Here is an 18,545-nt window from a genome sequence, read left to right as displayed (position 1 = left end):
TCACTCCCCCTGGGTCAGTGGTGTCTGTTAGAGCTGGATGCCACACTGCGAGAGGACCCTCAGCACATCTCAAATACTGCAATCCTTTTTTTCCTTTGGGAGATTCTGCCCTCTCCTCCCCTGCCCTGAGAACCCAGCAAAGCCTCCCGAGTCACCTGGCACACATCACAGATCTGCCTCACCGTCGCGCGAATGACGTTCATATCTGGGTTCATGGAACGTAAAGCTCACTAACAGTGTTGAGGTGCACTTCATCTTTTCAGTGTCCTGCCACCTCATTTTCCCTCTTGAATACAATCTGACACTTTCACACCTGCAGTTTGATATAAACTGTAGGTGAAGCGAAAAAATAGTGATCTTTTACATACAGCATCATTAGATCCCTAAGATGTAGTCTAGTGTTATATGTTGTAGAGTCCAAGGCCTCAGGTTTTATTTCAGTTTCTTAAATCAGTAGCTAAATATCAGAACTGATGTGACTAATGAAGCCAGTGAACTGGTGTTTCGCCTGGGATGAATATCATATGACCCCACTCCTTTTCAGAACCAGTGTTGGAGACCGTGATCAGCGTCATGGGTAATATGCTAAAAACCAGAAATAAATCTGTGCCTGTCTGCTCATATCAATGGTTAAGATACCGGTGCCCTAAGGCAGGAGTGTCCAGTTGTATATGTTTGTCCCTAGTTTGGTCCTTTCTTGACTCATGTCCTTCTGAAAACACTCTACTGTTTTTCTACTGTTAATCTGAGGTATTGATTATTTGTCACTACCCAATAATTTATTGTTAGTATTAATTGTGAGTTTTTTTCTGGATGACCTGGACACTGACAGAGATTTTAATTGCCTACAAAAATTGTAAATGTCAGCTTTCTTGGAGTGAAAACCAATTAAAAAGACCTAATTAATCGAATCATGAATTTGATTAAGAGCTGAATTGAGAGTCCAGTGTCCACCGTGTCAAGAGATTCCTGGATTAGGAAGCTCTGCTTTCATTCACTCCTTAAATGTTACTGGGATTTAAAAGGTGTTGCTCAAGGTAGCTAAATACACCATGAGACAGAATCTCAGTGATGTTAACGGGAAATCCTGCAATGAGACCAGAAGTCACTTTTGTGGCCGTCTAGAAGAATAAACACATAGGGAATGTCAGTGGAAGATTTGTCAGTGTTGTTTCTGAGTATGAGAGCTGAATGAGATCGGTATGCCTAGTTCCTAAATCTTTTTAGCAGTTGTATAAGCAGTAAATTGTAACATTTTCCCTAGTATTATAAATATCAAAAATCGCCTAAGATGTATGGTGTCATTCCAGAAGTGGTCTATGGTTCCTTGGAGGGCAACAATATCTATCTTGATACCAGCAAGAAATTATACCAGGAAGCCATCACACTTACTCTACTCTATACCTGTACGTGTCCTCCAATTTCAGGAAATATGTTTTTAAGTTTTGATTGGGCTGCATGTTCCTGGTGAACACAAACATATCTTCAACCTTTTCTCTAATTCCTGGACTTTTTGTAGCTCCAGTGTTGAAAGTCTTTGAATGCATTTTCCCCATATTAATTGGATTGAAATAAATAACCTTCTCACAGTTCCCAATGTAACACAGTTCTGATTTGAAGATATGCCACTTTAATTACTTGTTTCTGTTAGCTGTGGCCTCCTTATAATCCCTATCTATGACGTGGCCTCATCACTCTGCTCTCCTCCCCACTGAGAGCTGGTGTGTGGGGAGTGTTCTGGCGCACTATGGCTGCTGTTGCATTATCCAGGCGGAGGCTACATGTTGGTGTTGTAGGGGAGTCCCCATTACCTTTAAAGCACTTTAAGTGTAAGGATTATTTATTCTAATTGTATTATTATATGTCATCAATAGTCCATTTCACCAGATGTCTAAAGAATCATTTCCTAATGTTTTAAAATATGTATAATTTTTGAGCTGATGTTTTTACGGCTTTTTAAGGTTATTTTGTTCTCAGTATGCTCCTGTATGATGCATCACCTGATACAGCATCTGTTCTTGTGTTTCTTATCTCACTTGCTGTGGCATATCATTAAGAAAAGGGCATTTAAGTTCCAATAAATCCAAGTAAATATTTATTACCTATATGGACAAAATAATTGTGCCTAGTCAGTCCTCCTTTCACTGTTTGTACAGTTAGCTGTTTCCCAGCTCAGCAGTGCTGGGCCCCACGAGCCTGGCTTACACAGCAGTTCTTTGACCCGGCCCTATTGGACCTACAGGATGAGACGGGCCATTGGGGTTGACAGCCCCCCTGGAAGGTTCCTGCGCTGATCGACGGACTTCAGGCAACTGTGCTTTCATCCCAACAAATCCCCCGATTCTCTGTATCTTCTGTTACTCTCACAGAGTTCCTTGCAATAGAATGTGGAACTCAATGCGTTCTTGCATTTAATAGATATAACACACACTCCTGTTATGTTTCTCCTACAGTACTGGGGAACTAACGCAGTGTTGCTAAACCGCAGGAAATGGCAGGTGTGCTTATGTATTAGTATATTAATACAATAACATTATTTCAGTAGAATCTCACCAATTTTTTATATTTGTCACTGAAATCTAAATACTCACGTTTTTCTTCGTGGCATTGCATGGGTCCTGACAGGAGTGCAGTTGTTACTCACCTGCTTACAGTAGCTCTGTTCCATGTGAAGAAACCCTGTGAGATCACCGAGACCGGGAAGGAGATGGGCTTGCCAAGCCCCTGTTAGCACAGTGGGGCTTGTTGTGGTTACGGGGCGCCCCTGAGGGCACCAGCCAAGGGGGAGTCCCCTCCTGCCCTCCTCAATAGCTGAATTTGGAAGGACAACAAATCTCAGGCTGAAATTTACTGCATAGTTTAGAGATAAATTCATGAAATGGGGAAAAGATGTGTGTGGACCCTACAGTATATTGTATACTGCAAAAGTCTGTTTAATTCTGCTAGAGGCCACATAAACCATTTCTAGGTGGCATACCTGCTCTTCACAAACAGTAATATTAACAGCAAAGCATTTCTATTATGCGTTTATGTTGTTTGTTTAGTGTTGCTATAAGCCACGTAATATTTCTGTATATCAATGCATTACTGCTCAGATGTTGGGGATTTATTTGTGCTATACTGTTGTGGCTGTGTACATCAATCACACTTAACGCACAAGCTTATGTCTTTGTAGAGATGAAGCAATTACATAGCAAAGAAAACTGGCCATTCAACACATTTCAGTGCTGAAATTGCAGGCAAAACACTTATGTAAGTACCAATTATTTGCCCTTTTCAAACACAAATATAACAAACTGATGTCAGAATGATGGTTGAAGTAAGTAGACCCATTCTATAGGGCTTTGACAACATCAGTACAGAAAACATGAAAAGGCATGTCTTTGAAATTAAGTGAGAAGTGCTGTGAAATACATCCAGCCTTTCAAAATTCATTTTATTCCTGGGGAGTCTGGGAATCCTGCCCTGGGAAGCACTGGGGGACACCATGATCCCCCCACTCCCTTGGTCACATCCAGCTGAATTCTTTCCCCTAGAACGCTGCACGTATAACCGCAATCCGCAATCCCAACCCTGACATCCAACAGGCATGAATGACTGGGGATTTGGCAGGACAAATCCATAAAAATGTCTCTCTCAGGTGAGTGATCACTCTGTCACATGGAAATGCTGGGAAAATAAATCCGGACGGACAGCAGCTTATCCATTTCAGGTCTCATGAGCTACAAGATCTTGTAAAAATCAAACCGATGAAGCAGAAAACCAGTTTCACATGTCTGTCCCTGCAGATTTATTCACAATAAGGTAGCAAAGCTTCCATACCCAGCACCTGCTGTGGGCTTGCGCACAAACACCCGCAGCTCCCGAAACCAGAAACAGAGCTCGCCGCTCTGCCACGGGAGCGCTCTGCTCTTCCCCGAAACTAACTGGAATTTGGTTTATTCCCCTGTGAACTGACGCACTGGTGTGAGAGAACGCTTGAAAGGTTTGTGTACTAATCTAATCATCAGCATGCTTTTCACAGTCCAGAGAAGAAGGATCTTAAATCAAGAGAACCCCAGTTTATTCGTTCAGGCAGCTGGCGGGGTCCGGCCTCACATCCTCCGCGCCTTGCGTGGGCGGCAGCCGTTGTGGGGGACGGGGGTGTTGTCTGTGATGGACACGACCTCCAGCCCGCCCATCGTTAACCCTTTGATGGCCGACTGAAAAACAGATAAAAGAACGATCACCTTGACCACTGAAAGTAGGCAACCTAAAATATAATAAGTCATCAGTAACACCACCCTACTACGGTATCATTTAAATCTGGAACTGCCAATTATTCTCCAGTCTAACGATTCCATTTCTGCAGGGGCAAATGCTACACAACTCGGCTCACTACTGCACCCCTCAGACCAGGGCCCACAGTTATCACTGCGGGTCCACAGCGCAAACAGCCGAGATAGGCATCCGCTGGAGGACGGGTGCAGCTCTCGCTTCTAACTCTAGTTGCTTGCAGACCCCTGACAAGCCAGTGGGTAGACAAGTACATCCTTATCACAGCCGGATAAAGACATATACCTCAGGCTTACAATAGCAATTTGTATATCGGGGACACTCAAAGCATCGCCTTGCCAATCCACTTCACAACAACACTGAATACAACCACACAGTTTCCGATAAGTACCAGGGTGAGACGGGCACAACAGCCACCAGTCGAGACGACCTGCATACAGCAACAGGCCTGTGGGAGGGATCAGAGCCAGTCGGAACCAGATGAGCACAGAGCCATGCAGTGCGACTGCAGAATGAATGGCCTTGAAGCAGATGCCAGGCCTGTGATGTAGTCTTACCAGACTGAAGACGAGGCTCCTCTGTCACTTATCTGTGCAGTTCAGCAAGACCCAGTCGGTTCAGACACAGAAACAGGGCAGGGAAAGGGAATAAACTAACCGCTGCTGCTGGTAGACAGAGATTAACTGATCCAGCACTAGCAGCCATTTCTAAGATTATCTTATTTCACTTTCAAAAAGGAAACTAACAGGATTCACATTCTAGTACTGATGTGTTATTATTAGGGAGATACGGCTCTAATGTGGTTCCAGCCTTAGAGTATTTGCTGTAGGTGTAGTATAAGGAATGAGGTTGTCAGCAGGGTCTGTGCACTGTACACAGATCATATCAGTTTCTCTACCACAAAGGTAAAGCAGATTGGGTGTGTAAACTTCTGCCCTGAAGATAATTATTTTGTCACTTTATAGTTACATATAGTATTATTAGAACATTCTGCAGTTTATAAAGTAGTAGTATTGTGTGTATTTCAAAATCCAGTCTGTACCAGTCAGCTGATTCCATTTTGGAAAGTCCACAAGATTCTTAAAATAAATTATAATTACAATACCATAAAGATATTTCACTTGAAGATGAAAATATCTTTAGATCCAAGTATACAAACGGGTCCCTGATTTTTCTTGAATGGCACTTGTCCATTTTTCTTTTGAAAACACGTTTAAGCCGCATTTTAATGCCCGTTATTGTTAGGAATGGTTATGCTCAGAACTCAAAACAAAAGTAGGCAGATTTACATTTTCAATGAGAAAAAGAGCATGTAATATCAAACATTCTTTTTATGTCTGCATACCCAAATCTTTTTAAACATGAAACTCTTTGATTCCAGGGGTTACTTTTAAGTTACGATCAAACATATTTGAGATAAGTATGTGTTCTCATCAATAAAACTCATTTCATTAACTTTGAAACCAATTGTTTTAGCTTAGTTGAACTGCTGCATTATTACACTAGCTTTTACTTCAGAGATGTTTATTCTACAGAAATAAACAGGCTTATTGAGGCTTTCTGAGTGCCTTATGCAGGTTCAAGACAAATGAGCATTTAGGATTAAGATCTGGTCACAGTGACTGGCATCAGTTTTCCTAGTAAAATGCTGTATGAGGAGTCCCAGTGAACATGCTGGGCCTCTGTGAGCAGTGAGAACAGCTGGAGCCCGGTGAGGCGTGTATTCTGTATGACCCTGGACACAGAGCGCACATGGGGCCGATTATCCACTGATGGACTGGAAGGCTTACATGTGGAGTAACCCTGTTTTAGGTCCCAGTTTACATTCAGAATGGGTTTTTTATTAGATAAGCCATCTAAAAGACCAAAAGAAATGGAAAGGAAGCAAAAACCACTTATATTCTAGGTGAGCTCTGGCCTCAGACCACTGCCTTCCAGATTGCTTCTTGATCATGAAATCCAGAAGTGTGTAAATGTGACCGTGGACCAGGACTGTTTTCCTATCGCTCACAGACCGAGCCGTATGCAAACTGGTTTTATCATTAATTTCAACACCCATTGTCCTGTTTCAGACTGCTGCAGACAACACACCTGAGTATTTAAGTCCTCAGAGATGCTCCCAGAAAAGATGTGGAGGAACTGACCCCCGAGACGCGCACTGAAACGCTCGATCTGTAATCAGTTTGGCTGTCATTCATGAGAATATTCTAATTACAGTTATGGAGGAATATGGTATCCTGCAGCACTGCACTGACAGCGATCCAGGAGCAATTTACTCGCCCCCTGTTTCCCGAAGCAAATGTAAATGTGTAAAGCTGTGATCCAAGACAATTTCACTTCTCTCCACCATTCCTGCTTAACCATTTTGGAAAATTAGGCGTCGTTCATTTGGAGGCAGAAAATTGCATGTAGAAAAAAAATCGTCCTATCGGTATCGTACAAATGATGAATGGAATATAATGAACACAGACTGACTGTTGTCTTCATGTTTAAAAGCTGGAGGGGTGGACTATTGAAAGCTATGGCTTGAGAGGTGTCCCCAGTCAGAAAGGACTGGGGACCTCTTGTTTCAGACTCAGTGTCTTTATTAATTAGTAATTTTGCAGACTTTTTTCCAAAACAGACTTGCAGGAAAGAGGGGGTGAATTATGCATTAACAAATGCTGCTGCAGAGTCACTTAAAACGAAAACAGTTTCTCCTCCCATCTGCCGGATATACGAGTGAATCAGATATCCACAGCGGGGTCGGCGCTTGGCCTGGGAACAATCTCATTCCCGAATGGACTCCCTGGTCACTCAGCTGGTCTGTTTTCAGAAGTCAAAAACATAACATCTTCATATTCCATTTGCGAGGCGTGAAAGCCTTCCATCTGATTTACATTCATGTTTGCAATTGGAACCAAAAACCTAAATAGCAGTTAATATAAACCAGAGTGTTATTTTCAGGTTAAGAAAGTGATTAAACACACTTTCTTTAAAGCATCCATATTAAATTATACCTGCGAGTAACATGATTTCCTAATGAGCACAAAATAAAATACAGAATGTAGGTGTTCATGACATTTGCATCATTTCCCTCATTAAGAACTCACCTGCCAAGACAGACATGCCTTTGAGTGAACCAGCGAGTGAAGAATAATAAAATAAAAATACATCATCATCATCCTGTATCTGAACATGTCTTAAAATCAAGACAAGGCCATTATGTCTGCAGCCTGCAGGTGATTAGTGTGGGCTGCCGCATGTAGTCATGATGGGTGTGTGTGTGGGGTGATGATCTGTTCCCAGATTAAACGGCAGCAGTTCCACAAATATTACAGGATAAAATGAGAAGCGTTAGGCCTGGCTGGCCAAGAGCACGGCGGAGTCATTGAAGCTTGGCTCGGCGCGCCTCTCTCTCTCCTCTGTGAGTCAGAGCTCCTACATTAAGGGGCCGAGATGCGGGCGAAGTCCCTGCCATGCCTCATGAGGCAGGCGGCCCCAGCCCGGGGATACTCACCATGCGCCCCGGTCCCAGACCCTTCACGACCACCCGCACGAACGCCACTCCTTTAGCTCGCGCCTTCTGCAGGAGGGAAGGGGAGCAGTCAGTGTCTCTGGACAGCAGTGCGACACCACAGGGGACGGGTTGTGCCTGAAGGCCGCGATGTGTGAGGAATACAGGAATACAGGACAGAACTGGACAGGAAGGAGACTTTGACCATAACACAAGAGTGGCTTTGTGCGCTTTGCTCATCTAGGCTAGGAACTTGTCAAGCGTTTTTTTAAGGGCATAAGAAATACAAAATATTTTAATTTTGCCTGTTCCTTTTTGTTCTTCTTAATGCACAGTTGATAGAAAAATGTAACCTGCTGCTCTGGAGTCAGTCCAGATACACTCCTAAGCTTACAAAAATGTCCCATTCTCACAGACCACAACAACTGAAGCCTTGAATACAGAACACTAGAAAGGGTCCCGATTCAACTCCTAAAAGCCCTGACAAAGTCAACTCGGTGGACTTTCTCAGAATCCCCACAGACACATGAACCAGAGTCACATTTGGAGGCAACACGGATGGGCATTTAACACCGGCTCAGGAGGCACTGCTTCACACTGGCTATTTTCCGGAGGCGGCTGTATGAGGTCCTCAGAGCCATTTGTCTTCTAACGTGATAGACAGGACAAATAGCTTCCTCTTGTCTGCAAACCTTACGTTCAGAAATCTCAATATTTTACCACAGCATTAGTGAGCAAGAGCACATTTCACTCCCACTCATTCACACCTTGTCGTTTCAAAAAGAGAGAGTGCTTCCCTTTCTGTTTCTTTATCTGGACATGTTGGTTCTTGACATAAAGCGCACAACGACACCAAAACAGCATCCATACAGTTCAGTTTGAACTATACGCCACGTTCAAAATTTGCGTGAGATACATCTTGTGTCCTGTGCAGAAAGAATAAGAGACAGATCTGTACAGACATGACAAAAAATGACTCCATTGTCAAATAATCCCTGTTTTTTAGAAGATCTCCGTTATGGTGGGGTTGTAAATTAATTTCTGGAACAGGAAAAGAGTCACATCAATTTGGAAAAGCTGGCAAGTCGCAGAGCACTAACACTTCATATAGCAGGAGAATTGTGTTACATCTGTAACAGACAGACACTGGCAGAGAAAACAGGGCTCAACAACACAGTGACAAAACCCCCAAACCACCTCCGGGAGAAAAAATCATATTAAACAGGCTGAGAGTGAACGGCCCTCCTCACATCCACACAGCACACAAAGAAGAATTCAGCAGCTGCCTGTGTTCATCAACACTAGCTGCAAATCAGAGCAGTTCTCCTCTGTGTGAGTGACTGAGAGACTGTAGAGGTGAGCTCACAGTTAAGTGTTTCCAGTTCATGGTAAGAACGAAACATTTAGCATGGCTTCCCTAAGTAATTCTGATTGCCTAAACAATGATTTGAAAATAACAATGGCCATGAAAAGATTGGTCACTGGAAGATATTGGTATTGACAGCTTAAGGCAGGAGGCACCATGTGCAAGTCAGGGCGTTATAATCAAATTATTGTTAAAAGTGTAGGGCTGTCAATAATAATAACTATTTATGTCTTGGGCAAATAAACAGGATTACACTTTAAATATCACTGGCACATGTATTAAGCAGAAGCTGTGAAACCCTTAAGGCTGCTTAAAAAAAGGGAAAACCATTCATTCATTGACATGGATTGTGGGAGATGACTAGAGTGAGTACATGCTTCCACCTGCTGGACAAGACCTGTACTAACTAGGAGACAATAGAGGAATAAATTAAGCCTGCAACTAATCCATTTTTAATTAATAAAATATCTCAGACCATTTAGACCACGGGTATCAATCTCAGTCCTGGTATTTTCTGGTTTTGGTTTCAAACTGAGTAGTCAAGAAAATAATCAACCTTAATATTTTCTTAGGCATATGTAAGATTTTTCTTAAGATCTTACAGAATTGATTAAATTGAATTCACTGAAAGTACCAGATACCTGAAAAACATCTCTAAGCCTGGTCACAACTATTACAATTATGATCATAATTAAAGCATGTAAAAGAGTTCAGGTGGACAATGACCACAAGACACTAGTCCCTCAAGTGGGCGGAGCAGTGGCTCTGTGGTTCAGGATCTGTGCCTGTGACTGGAAGGCTGCTGGTTCAAATCCCACGAACGGCAGAGGAATCCTGCTCCGTTGGGCCCCTGAGCAAGGCCCTTAACCTCAACTGCTCCAGGGGCGCCATACATTGGCTGACCCTGCGCTCTGACCCAAGCTTCTCTCCCTGTCTGTGTGTCTGTGTCTCATGGAGTTGAGCTGGGGTATGCGAAAAGACAAATTCCTAATGCAAGAAATTGTATAGGGCTAATAAAGAAACATTAAACACACACATTAAGTAACTAAGTTTCAATCTCCTGATGTGGACGTTAACTCTTTGACCAGTGTCTTTAACCAATCTCTGAACTGCAGCGCCTTGTACAGAGTCACAGAATTTCATTATTCGTTATGGAACAGAAGGTTTTTCTGGGATGGTTCTGGATTGTATTTGAAATTGCTATTTTTTGGTTCTGACTCATCTCTCAGTAAATTGAAATCGTAATCAAACTAATAACGTATTCAAATTAGACCTTATTGGCCTTTTTTTCAGCCTCTGAGAAGTGTATGATTTTAAGTAACTTAAAAATAAAACGGTTCTTGATAACTTGAAACCACTGCCTGTTTACTGAACTGAAATATAGTTCATAAGGTCTAATTGAGAAAATATATTAGCTAAATGAAGCATTCAGTTAAGCGGCTGGTTATGTGTTCAGCTGGTGTGAAAACCGAAGGCAGTGAGGGCCATGACAGCACCTTGGCTTCAGAAATAAAGTTGTGATTAATTATTATAAAGGTGATTAATAACCCTCACAGCAAGCAAGACCAGGATGCGGCCAGCTGAGCCCTCGGCCTCACTGGAGACGTCCCTGCCTTACCGCTGCAGCCGATATCCCAGCAGTCTGAGCCGCGATGGGCGTCCCCTTCTTGACATTTCGGAAACCCTCCGTGCCACAGGACGTCCGGACCGTGTACTGGCCTTGGTGGTCTGTGACCTGGATGTGCGTGCTGTTGGGGGGGATATCCATTTCAGCAAACTCCCAAAGACATACTTATCCACAAACAGGCTGTACACTTACACTGAGTATGTACAAGAGCAGGAAAGGTCACATTCAACTGCTTGATCTGAAGTGTCTCTTCAGTCGTTGCTGTAATCCGCGGAAAAATAATGCTGACAGTATACGACACTGCAATTGTAACTGTATTTGTTATTCCACAGTCAATCATACTATAAAACTTTGGTATTAAATTCAAGATTAATTGTAACCATTAAAAAAGGAGTAACGTGTTCACCCTTGACAGAAGTGATGTCACTGAAGCCGAGAGTGAGCCACAGCACAGTTCAGGGAGCTGGAGATTCAGAGAATTTTAGCAGTGAGCAGCAGGACACAGGGTGGACAGAGTTTCGGTAGTTCACTGCTGCCTCGCAGCTTTTGTTTCTGGACTGGGATACCTTTTAGACAACACTACAAGTCAGGTTTCAGTCAATACTAAAACCTGTCTTGTACACCCACAAGACTGGGTGTTTGCTTTCCATCTCATCCCTTCATTGTTCTGACTGCAGGCTGCTTTGTTTAGTTTGCCAAAAAAAAAAGAAGAAACTGTCATGCTGTGAATGTTTTTGTGCTTTTGTTTATTTGTATGACAGAGAGGTTAGAGAGAAAACCACTCTGGCTGCTCATTTGTTTACAGGAAACCATTCGTGCCCAGAACAAGGTCAGCTTGTGCTTATGTGGGCTTCCTCAATTTCCCTCCCATCTTCCAGCGATATGCTGACCAGGCTACCAACTGTAAATCGGGTTAGAAGGGTCGTTTGTAAACTAACCCTTCTTATGTTCATTGGCGTCTCCAACTCAGTGCTCAGAGCTCCTGCCTTGGAGAGCCACAGTGTCTGAGGGTTTTTCTAAGTCACATGATGGCTGCAAGTCTCTGCTTTACTTGTGGCAGAGTGTTAATGCTCACACACTGTTCTGCTACTTGCGGAAGGAGCACAGCCTCACTTGTTGTAGGTGGCTTTGATGTGTGCGATGGGCAGCTCCTCAAACTTCTTTCCTCCCCATCTCAACGGGCTGTCCTGCCCAGGGAGCGGAGGACAGACACTGTGGAAAGCAAGGAAAGGGGATGATTGATGTTGTGCACTGTCAGTATGAGCAATCACACAGAGATGATTCATGGCACCTGAACTGACAGCTGACATCGCTGTTGCAGATGGGAGATATCACAGCAGACGCAGGAGGGCCTAGTTTCATCATGCTTCACAGACAATGCACCAATACCCTTCTCATTCTGTGCGGGGGTTGCCTGAGCAGGATTGCTTTTTATCTGCTTTCATGCGAGACTAAGGTAAAAACACAGACATCAATGGTGTTGTTTTGTATTTCACTAAGAGGCTGTCACTGCACTACACGACTGTGCTATTCCTCAGCAACATCTCTGTACGGCATTTGATGACGAGAAGATAAGTATACAACTATAAATTTAAATATTCCTGTCGAAAGTACAAAATTGAAACAAAGATAAGCACTTGTTTAAAAGCAAGTTTGAAGTTATTTTCTCAAAAACATCAACCGACTTAAAGTCTCTTACTGACCGTGGCTGAGAATTTAAAATTAAACTGCAGACCACAATCTACTGAGCAGACGATGTGCATTACGCTGTGGTCCTGACAAGTCCTTAAGCTAAAGAAAAGCCCTCTCTGCCCCCTTACACTGAACGGCCACAATATTAGGAACCACTTCCCCAACGAATAGTCATGTTCAGCACATCAAGAACAGTGTGAGCATGATCTGGCATCCATATTACAATACAATCACATGCCTAGCAGGGTGAGGATAACAGCTTTCCAACCGTTCTCAGTACGATTTGCTGTAGACAGGGAAGGTGAGGAAGTCAGTCTCCTGCTTCTTTGACACATTACACATTACTGAGTATACTCCTCTGCCCTGTTTGAACTATGGAGTAGTTAGTGTTTTACTTCACCAACTGGCGTACAGCCTACAGACTTTAAGATTTTCTCCACAAAATGCAAACTAGCTTGTGCTCGGAGAAGACAGATGACAGCACGGAGAACCCGCTTCTCCTTTCTCCGCCCACCTGAACTCTCCCGAGCCCTGCGGGGATGCGCTGGTCTCGGCGGCCTCCTGGAGTCTGACCGCGCTGGAGGCGAGAGCGCGGCTCACGCCGGCACTGCTGCAGGAAGACACGAGCAACACGCAGGTGAGAGAAGCAGGGTCACGCGTGCTCACGCATTAGATAAACTACAGACCAGAATTTTAGCTTCGTTGACCGGTTGATCTGAGACATATATATATATATCGAATTTCTGTAGCTTGATGGTTATAATTCGATGCCAGTGTTGGGCAATACAAGATTCAATATGCTTACCTAAGACTGGCATTTTAATCAACAGGTCAGGTGCCATGCGTTACTGACACCTTGCTTCTGAGCTCGACGCATCTCGCCTCTAGGCAATGCTGAGTGAGAAGTATCACTCGTTAGTTTAAACGCCGCGGGTCTCCCTGCTCAGTGCCGTACTTACACTAGTCTGCTTCCTGGGTTGAGTGACGCCGCGATCCGCTGGCAAGCGGCTCCTGCCACCGTGCAGAGCTTGCTGCTAAAATTATACATATCTAGGACAGCGTATTAAAGCAGAGCTCAGATTTAAGTCACCTCATAAGCACCGCACTACTGTCACCTACAAAACTATAGAGGGGACGGCCATGTGTTTTTCTTGCCAAGGTTAAGGGGTGAAATTATGACATATCTGAATACTAATAGGGGAGACGTTTAATTGATTCCACATAAATATAATCTTATTAAGGCAATATTTTCAGAAAATTAATAAAAAAAGAATTATCTTCGAAGTATATTTTTTTAAAACATTCATTATGAATTATTTGTAAAAGATCATGTGAATTCATATTTTGTTTTCCGCCTTGGACCCACATCCCCCCCACGTCATGATTCACTTGAAAGATCCCACTTCCGCCGCTGTCTTCGCAGGGAATTGTGGGACAAAAGTAGCGTCAAGATGGCGGCTCCCATAGGCAAGGTGCTGGTCCGTCCTTTGCAGAGAATCTTAGCACGGATTCCCTCCTCGTTTGTCCAGAAGGTCGAGTGTCGTCAGTTTCATTTTGGAATCCCGGTGAGATCTCCAAAACCTAGTGAGGCCGTGAGAAGCAGCGAGTCTGCTTGGCGTTTGCTGGGTGCCGTCTGTCTGCAAAGACCGGCTGTTATCTCTCAGGAGCGGAGCCCGATAGAACAGAAGTTCGCAGAGCTCACTCATCAGGTGAGACAAATTCAAAGGAAATGATATTAAATAAGAAAGTAATAAGGCCTAAAAGAGTTCTAAGTTCACGCTCAGTACTTCCTCCCTGTCGTGGGTCTGTGTACCCAGCTGAGCTGTTGATTGAACCTGTCCAAAGTACTAAAAGCAAATCTTAAAAAAGTATTAAGAGGCAAAAATTAAGTGAAGCTTAATTATAGGTGGCTTCAAGTCTGAAAAAAACAGTTTTTTATCAGTGGTATTTAGTTTTTATTAATTCGAGTAGTACTTTTTGAACGTGTTCTATATGTCTACGTATATTTACTAAAATGCACTGTATATCCTAACTGAGAATAGACTAGCTTTAGGATTTGTAAAGCCCTATGCCATATAAGGAACAAGTAATAGGTTTACTCCCTGCTGAAAAGAGAAGAAAGAAAACGCAATGTTTCGGCTGTGGAGCCTTCTTCAGATGTTGCATGCTGCTGACGCAGCTACCCACCTGAACTACCTATGTCATGTATATGTTAAACAATTCCTAAAATGACATCTTAAATCTGGTTTTCCATTAGTGATTCCAAGTCTTTGCTTTGTATTTGTTTTCAATATTTCCCTGTCGTCTATTCTAAACAGTCAACATGTCTGACTAAATAATTACTTCTACACCGAAAAGTAAAAAAAGAAGCAAGATTTTGTGGGGTTCTCAGTCCCTGTAATGTGGGATCCATGTTCTGCAAAGCTTTTACAGGTAACCTGAAATTCAAAAAGGCTTTCTAAAGACTGGGCGTGCTTGCACATTATTAATCAATGCAGCAAGTCTATTGCTCAGTTATTGAATGTTCTCTGGTCTTTAAGGGGGTGTATACTTTATCATTTGCAAAGGAACAAGTAAAGGTTTATTCTATGCTGAAAAGAAAAGAAGACAAACATTTTGGCTGTGGAGCCTTTTTCAGGTGTGACATCTGAATGCTCCCCACTTAAACTGCATTATAAGTTGTCACAGAAAACAAAATCTGTTAAAAAATAAATCATCTACTTATTTAATCGTGTTAGGATTTTAGGTTCTTCTATGTCTTTAGAAATTGATGACTTGCTGGATACCTATAAAGTTTGCTGCACCAGGTCATTTCTAGGACCAGGATTTCTAGGGATAGAGATTGATATTACAGAGCAAACAGCCACCATTCCACATTGTAATGTTGTCAGCTGTGGTCAGAGTCTCATACTGGCAGGAAAAGGCTTTAACAGCTCTCTGTGTGCCTGCGCCTCCAGCCTACCACACCATCTCTGATCCACTCTTTTACTGGTGGAGTGTGGCTTGTCTCTGTACTTCCGTCAATCTCTGGTGACTCAAGCTCATACTGCAGACCAGCTGGGAATGAGGTCGCTAGTTTGGAATAAAAAGCTCCCGATACCGACAAATTAACAAGAGCTGCAGCCGGTAGCGCTTGAGGTTCTGGCAAGGCAGCCATGAGGCCGTGAAGCTGACGGAGCCGTGTGCCTGCGCAGGTGGAGCTGGAGAGGAGTCTGCTGTCGGACCACGAGCTGCGGCTGCTGGAGGACGCGGAGCGCGTGAGCCGCAAGCAGGCGGAGGACTATGACTCGGACGAGGAGGAGGGCAGTGAGCGGGACATTGTCACTGTACAGGACCTGGAGGACTCCTGGGACCAGAAGCTGAGGCAGTTTCAACCGGCCTCTAGGATCACAGGTCTGTTTCTCTTTTCTAGTGTCAATGGTGACATTGTCAGTCAGGCGCTGCCCTGTGGGAAGAATAGGTTGAGGTACTTTATTAGTTGACAGTGTGCAGAGCAGTGCCCTAGAAAGAGGTAATGGAATCCTGTGACTGTGTTTGGAGTACCAGGTCAGATGGTAACCAGTTGGGTTTAATCCCTAAAGATTTTACAAAGCCAAGCTCACAGTGTAGGTGTTTTCTTTTATTTGTGTTGGGTTTGTTCGCAGTTCCCATAGTTAAATAACATGCATCTTGCAAGCACTATTAGACAGGTAATAGTTCAAGCACTGAAATAATTAAGAAGGCAGGCTGGAGGACGCAGCCCCTTTGCATGCAGTGGCTTCTGGAAAGTGAGTGCCCTGGTCTCCAAAACCTGACAGAATGGGAACAGGATAATGTCCTTTAAAAGGTTCAGGCAGCCCTGGTCCTGTGTGTCATCATCTGAGAGCTGCTCTTCAGAGTGCATGTGTCTGGCTGGCGACGGTGGCCACTGACACAGCCTGTGTTGCAGAGGCAGACCGGAAGAACGACAGGAGCTCTCTGCACCGCTGCCTGGACGACACCCTGGTGCTCCTGGTGCAGGAGCGCGTGGGCAGCGAGGCGCTGTGGATGCTGCCGCAGGCACCGTGGGAGCAGGGTGAGAACCTCCGGCAGACAGCGGAGCGAGCCCTCGCCAGCCGGCCAGGTACCGTGCCCCTACAACACTGCAGATTTCTTTGCCACTTAAACCCTGCGGTTTGACCATAATGGCCCAGTGAACACTGACAGCTTTTCTTACGTCATCCAAACGTGGCCGGTAACTTCTTACCTGCGCTTTGAATCTGTGGTCAGGATTTTCTGATATTTATGTTGAAAAATTTACTTTAGATTCTGCAGAAAATTCACTTACAGCTCCAGGTGATGGTGTTACTGTATTTTGGATTGCAGTTCCTTTACATCTTAATTTGTTTAGCTAGACCTTTTTGTACCATTTGTGGTGCTGAGTACTTGAAGCCTTTAAAGTGATTGATAAATTCATTTTAAATGAAATGTAATTAAAAATTGAATGTCAGTACAGCTCCTGTTTGATCCAAGGCTGTGTCATCAGCCAGCTGACTGGGTTTCCTAAGCTCAGTGTTGTCTGGCTGGGGGTGCTGTGTAGACCCACATATCCATAATCCAGCACACAGTGGTGCTGTGCCAGGTGCCCGTTAGCAACATTTGTCACCTGACAGGCCTTAGCTGAGAGGTGCACCTCTCCCCCAGTGGGTTCCAGCTCTCCTGTACAGCCTGTCAGGTGACAAATGTTGCTAACAGATATGTTTACCACAGGAGTGTGTGCACATGCCCTTGTTGGTTTTCATTCTGCTACAGTTCATTGGCTTTATCAGTAATAGTTTGTTTGCAATAGGCAAATCCCTATTGAGTAGGTGTAAAGCAGAACAGGACTAGTGATTTCCAATTTAGATCATAAAAGTTGCAAAATACATGAGCAAATTATACAATTTTATAGTTCACATGAAATTGAAAACTGCTTAAAACCCAAATAAAGATCCTATTTAATGGTGTTTTAGCTCCATTAATTAAGAGTTCAGGAGGAGCAAAAACCAGCTGATACATGGACAACGTTTGGATGTGGGCGGCTCTGTTATAGCTGTGAGAGAAAACATGAGCAGATACGTTCACAGGTGCTTGCAAACTTGTATGTGTTTTCCTCAAACCAAGCCTAACACATCAGGTCCCTGATTGCAGGCAGCGACATCAAGGCGACCTTCCTGGGCAACGCACCCTGTGGAGTTTACAAGTACAAATTCCCTAAGTCTATGCGAACTGAGAGCTGTGTGGGCGCCAAGGTGTTCTTCTTCAAAGCGCTGCTGTCCAGCGGCAGCCTGCCTGCAGCTGAGAACGGAAGCCGAGTGTGGGTGACGAAGAGGGAGCTGCAGGACTACCTGAGGCCGGAGTACCTCAAGCAGGTGCAGCGCTTTCTGATGGACCTGTAGGGAGCCAGGCCTGCCATGAGCTCAACTTCCTCGTGGAGATGGATGTTTCGTTTGTCTCGTTCGTCTGTACCGGTGTTCTGAAAGGTGGTTGACCAACATCTTTTTTTGCATCAGTGTATAAGTTAATATCATTTCTGTGAAAGCAGTTCATTAAAATATATATTTTTTAATTTCCATCTTGGTTATTTCATTTTGTATGACTAAAACGGTTTTATCACAGAGCTGTCTTGCTGTAAGACAAAGTTATTTAGCTTTTTTGAACAGCTGTGTCTGGAAGACAGTGGATCTTGTAGCATTGACGTTTGGAGCCATTGGAATGGGGTTACAGGGACCTGTGCCCATGGTTATTAATTTAATTGCTATACAGTTTTCATGCTACAGCTGTGTGAATAGGTTAATTGACTTCATAAGCGTCCTGTATATAAAGCATATGCGCACCATTGTAGCGGTGGAGCATTGGGCATTGTCAGTAATAGAGATTAACTTTTGGAATTTGCTTAAACCAGTCATGTGTTGAACTTTGTTTACAATCAGGTGAGATAATTTTTTTTTCAGTAATTTCTGTGAACAATTTATGTGTTGTCCACCAGTTTAAAGGCTGTCAGTGTTGGGTGGGTCACTAGAACAGAGCTCTGTTGTAACTCATGACTCTATTGGCTGTTTTCTATTTTTTGTGTGTGTTTATCCAGTGGA

General features: G+C 43.7%; 2 protein-coding genes across 4 annotated transcripts; one reads left to right on the top strand and one right to left on the bottom strand.

The window, feature by feature from the left end:
* Positions 1-3,762: 3,762 nt before the first annotated feature.
* Positions 3,763-13,635, bottom strand: mrps11 (mitochondrial ribosomal protein S11). Of its 3 annotated transcripts, none has more exons than XM_088641441.1 (7): positions 13,416-13,635; positions 12,971-13,066; positions 11,878-11,976; positions 10,756-10,885; positions 7,775-7,840; positions 4,667-4,723; positions 3,763-4,202 (listed from the first exon to the last, which is right to left on the bottom strand). In XM_088641441.1, exons 1-7 carry the CDS (start codon positions 13,502-13,504, stop codon positions 4,095-4,097), a joined length of 645 nt encoding a protein of 214 aa, XP_088497567.1. In that variant the 5' UTR covers positions 13,505-13,635; the 3' UTR covers positions 3,763-4,094. The 3 variants fall into 3 exon arrangements, with proteins under 3 accessions (XP_088497567.1, XP_088497568.1, XP_088497569.1); XM_088641442.1 differs by having other exon boundaries at positions 12,971-13,063; XM_088641443.1 differs by lacking the exon at positions 4,667-4,723 and having other exon boundaries at positions 13,416-13,633.
* On the top strand, positions 12,971-18,026 carry mrpl46 (mitochondrial ribosomal protein L46). The gene is made up of 5 exons (XM_088641440.1): positions 12,971-13,093; positions 13,880-14,165; positions 15,651-15,849; positions 16,385-16,558; positions 17,605-18,026. The coding sequence occupies exons 2-5, from the start codon at positions 13,908-13,910 to the stop codon at positions 17,850-17,852; spliced, it is 879 nt and encodes a 292-aa protein (XP_088497566.1). The 5' UTR covers positions 12,971-13,093; positions 13,880-13,907; the 3' UTR covers positions 17,853-18,026.
* Positions 18,027-18,545: the final 519 nt, after the last annotated feature.

This window comes from Lepisosteus platostomus, chromosome 7 (genome assembly GCF_059453375.1).
Source record: "Lepisosteus platostomus isolate fLepPlt1 chromosome 7, fLepPlt1.hap1, whole genome shotgun sequence".
Lineage (NCBI taxonomy): Eukaryota > Metazoa > Chordata > Actinopteri > Semionotiformes > Lepisosteidae > Lepisosteus > Lepisosteus platostomus.
The sequence above is the reverse complement of the archived record's forward strand: the minus strand, read 5'-3'. Positions and strand labels throughout refer to the sequence as shown.

Bases quoted from the DNA above. Each gene is read 5' to 3' on its own strand.
- mrps11 (XM_088641441.1), bottom strand. From the start codon at position 13,504: ATGTATAATTTTAGCAGCAAGCTCTGCACGGTGGCAGGAGCCGCTTGC. The intron at 13,067-13,415 runs GTAAGTACGGCA...GTCTTCCTGCAG, and splicing joins AACCCAGGAAGCAGACTAGT to CAGTGCCGGCGTGAGCCGCG. The intron at 4,203-4,666 runs GTACTTATCGGA...TCTGTTTTTCAG, and splicing joins GTTGTGCCCGTCTCACCCTG to TCGGCCATCAAAGGGTTAAC.
- mrpl46 (XM_088641440.1), top strand. From the start codon at position 13,908: ATGGCGGCTCCCATAGGCAAGGTGCTGGTCCGTCCTTTGCAGAGAATC. The intron at 14,166-15,650 runs GTGAGACAAATT...GTGCCTGCGCAG, and splicing joins TCGCAGAGCTCACTCATCAG to GTGGAGCTGGAGAGGAGTCT. The intron at 16,559-17,604 runs GTACCGTGCCCC...CCCTGATTGCAG, and splicing joins AGCCCTCGCCAGCCGGCCAG to GCAGCGACATCAAGGCGACC.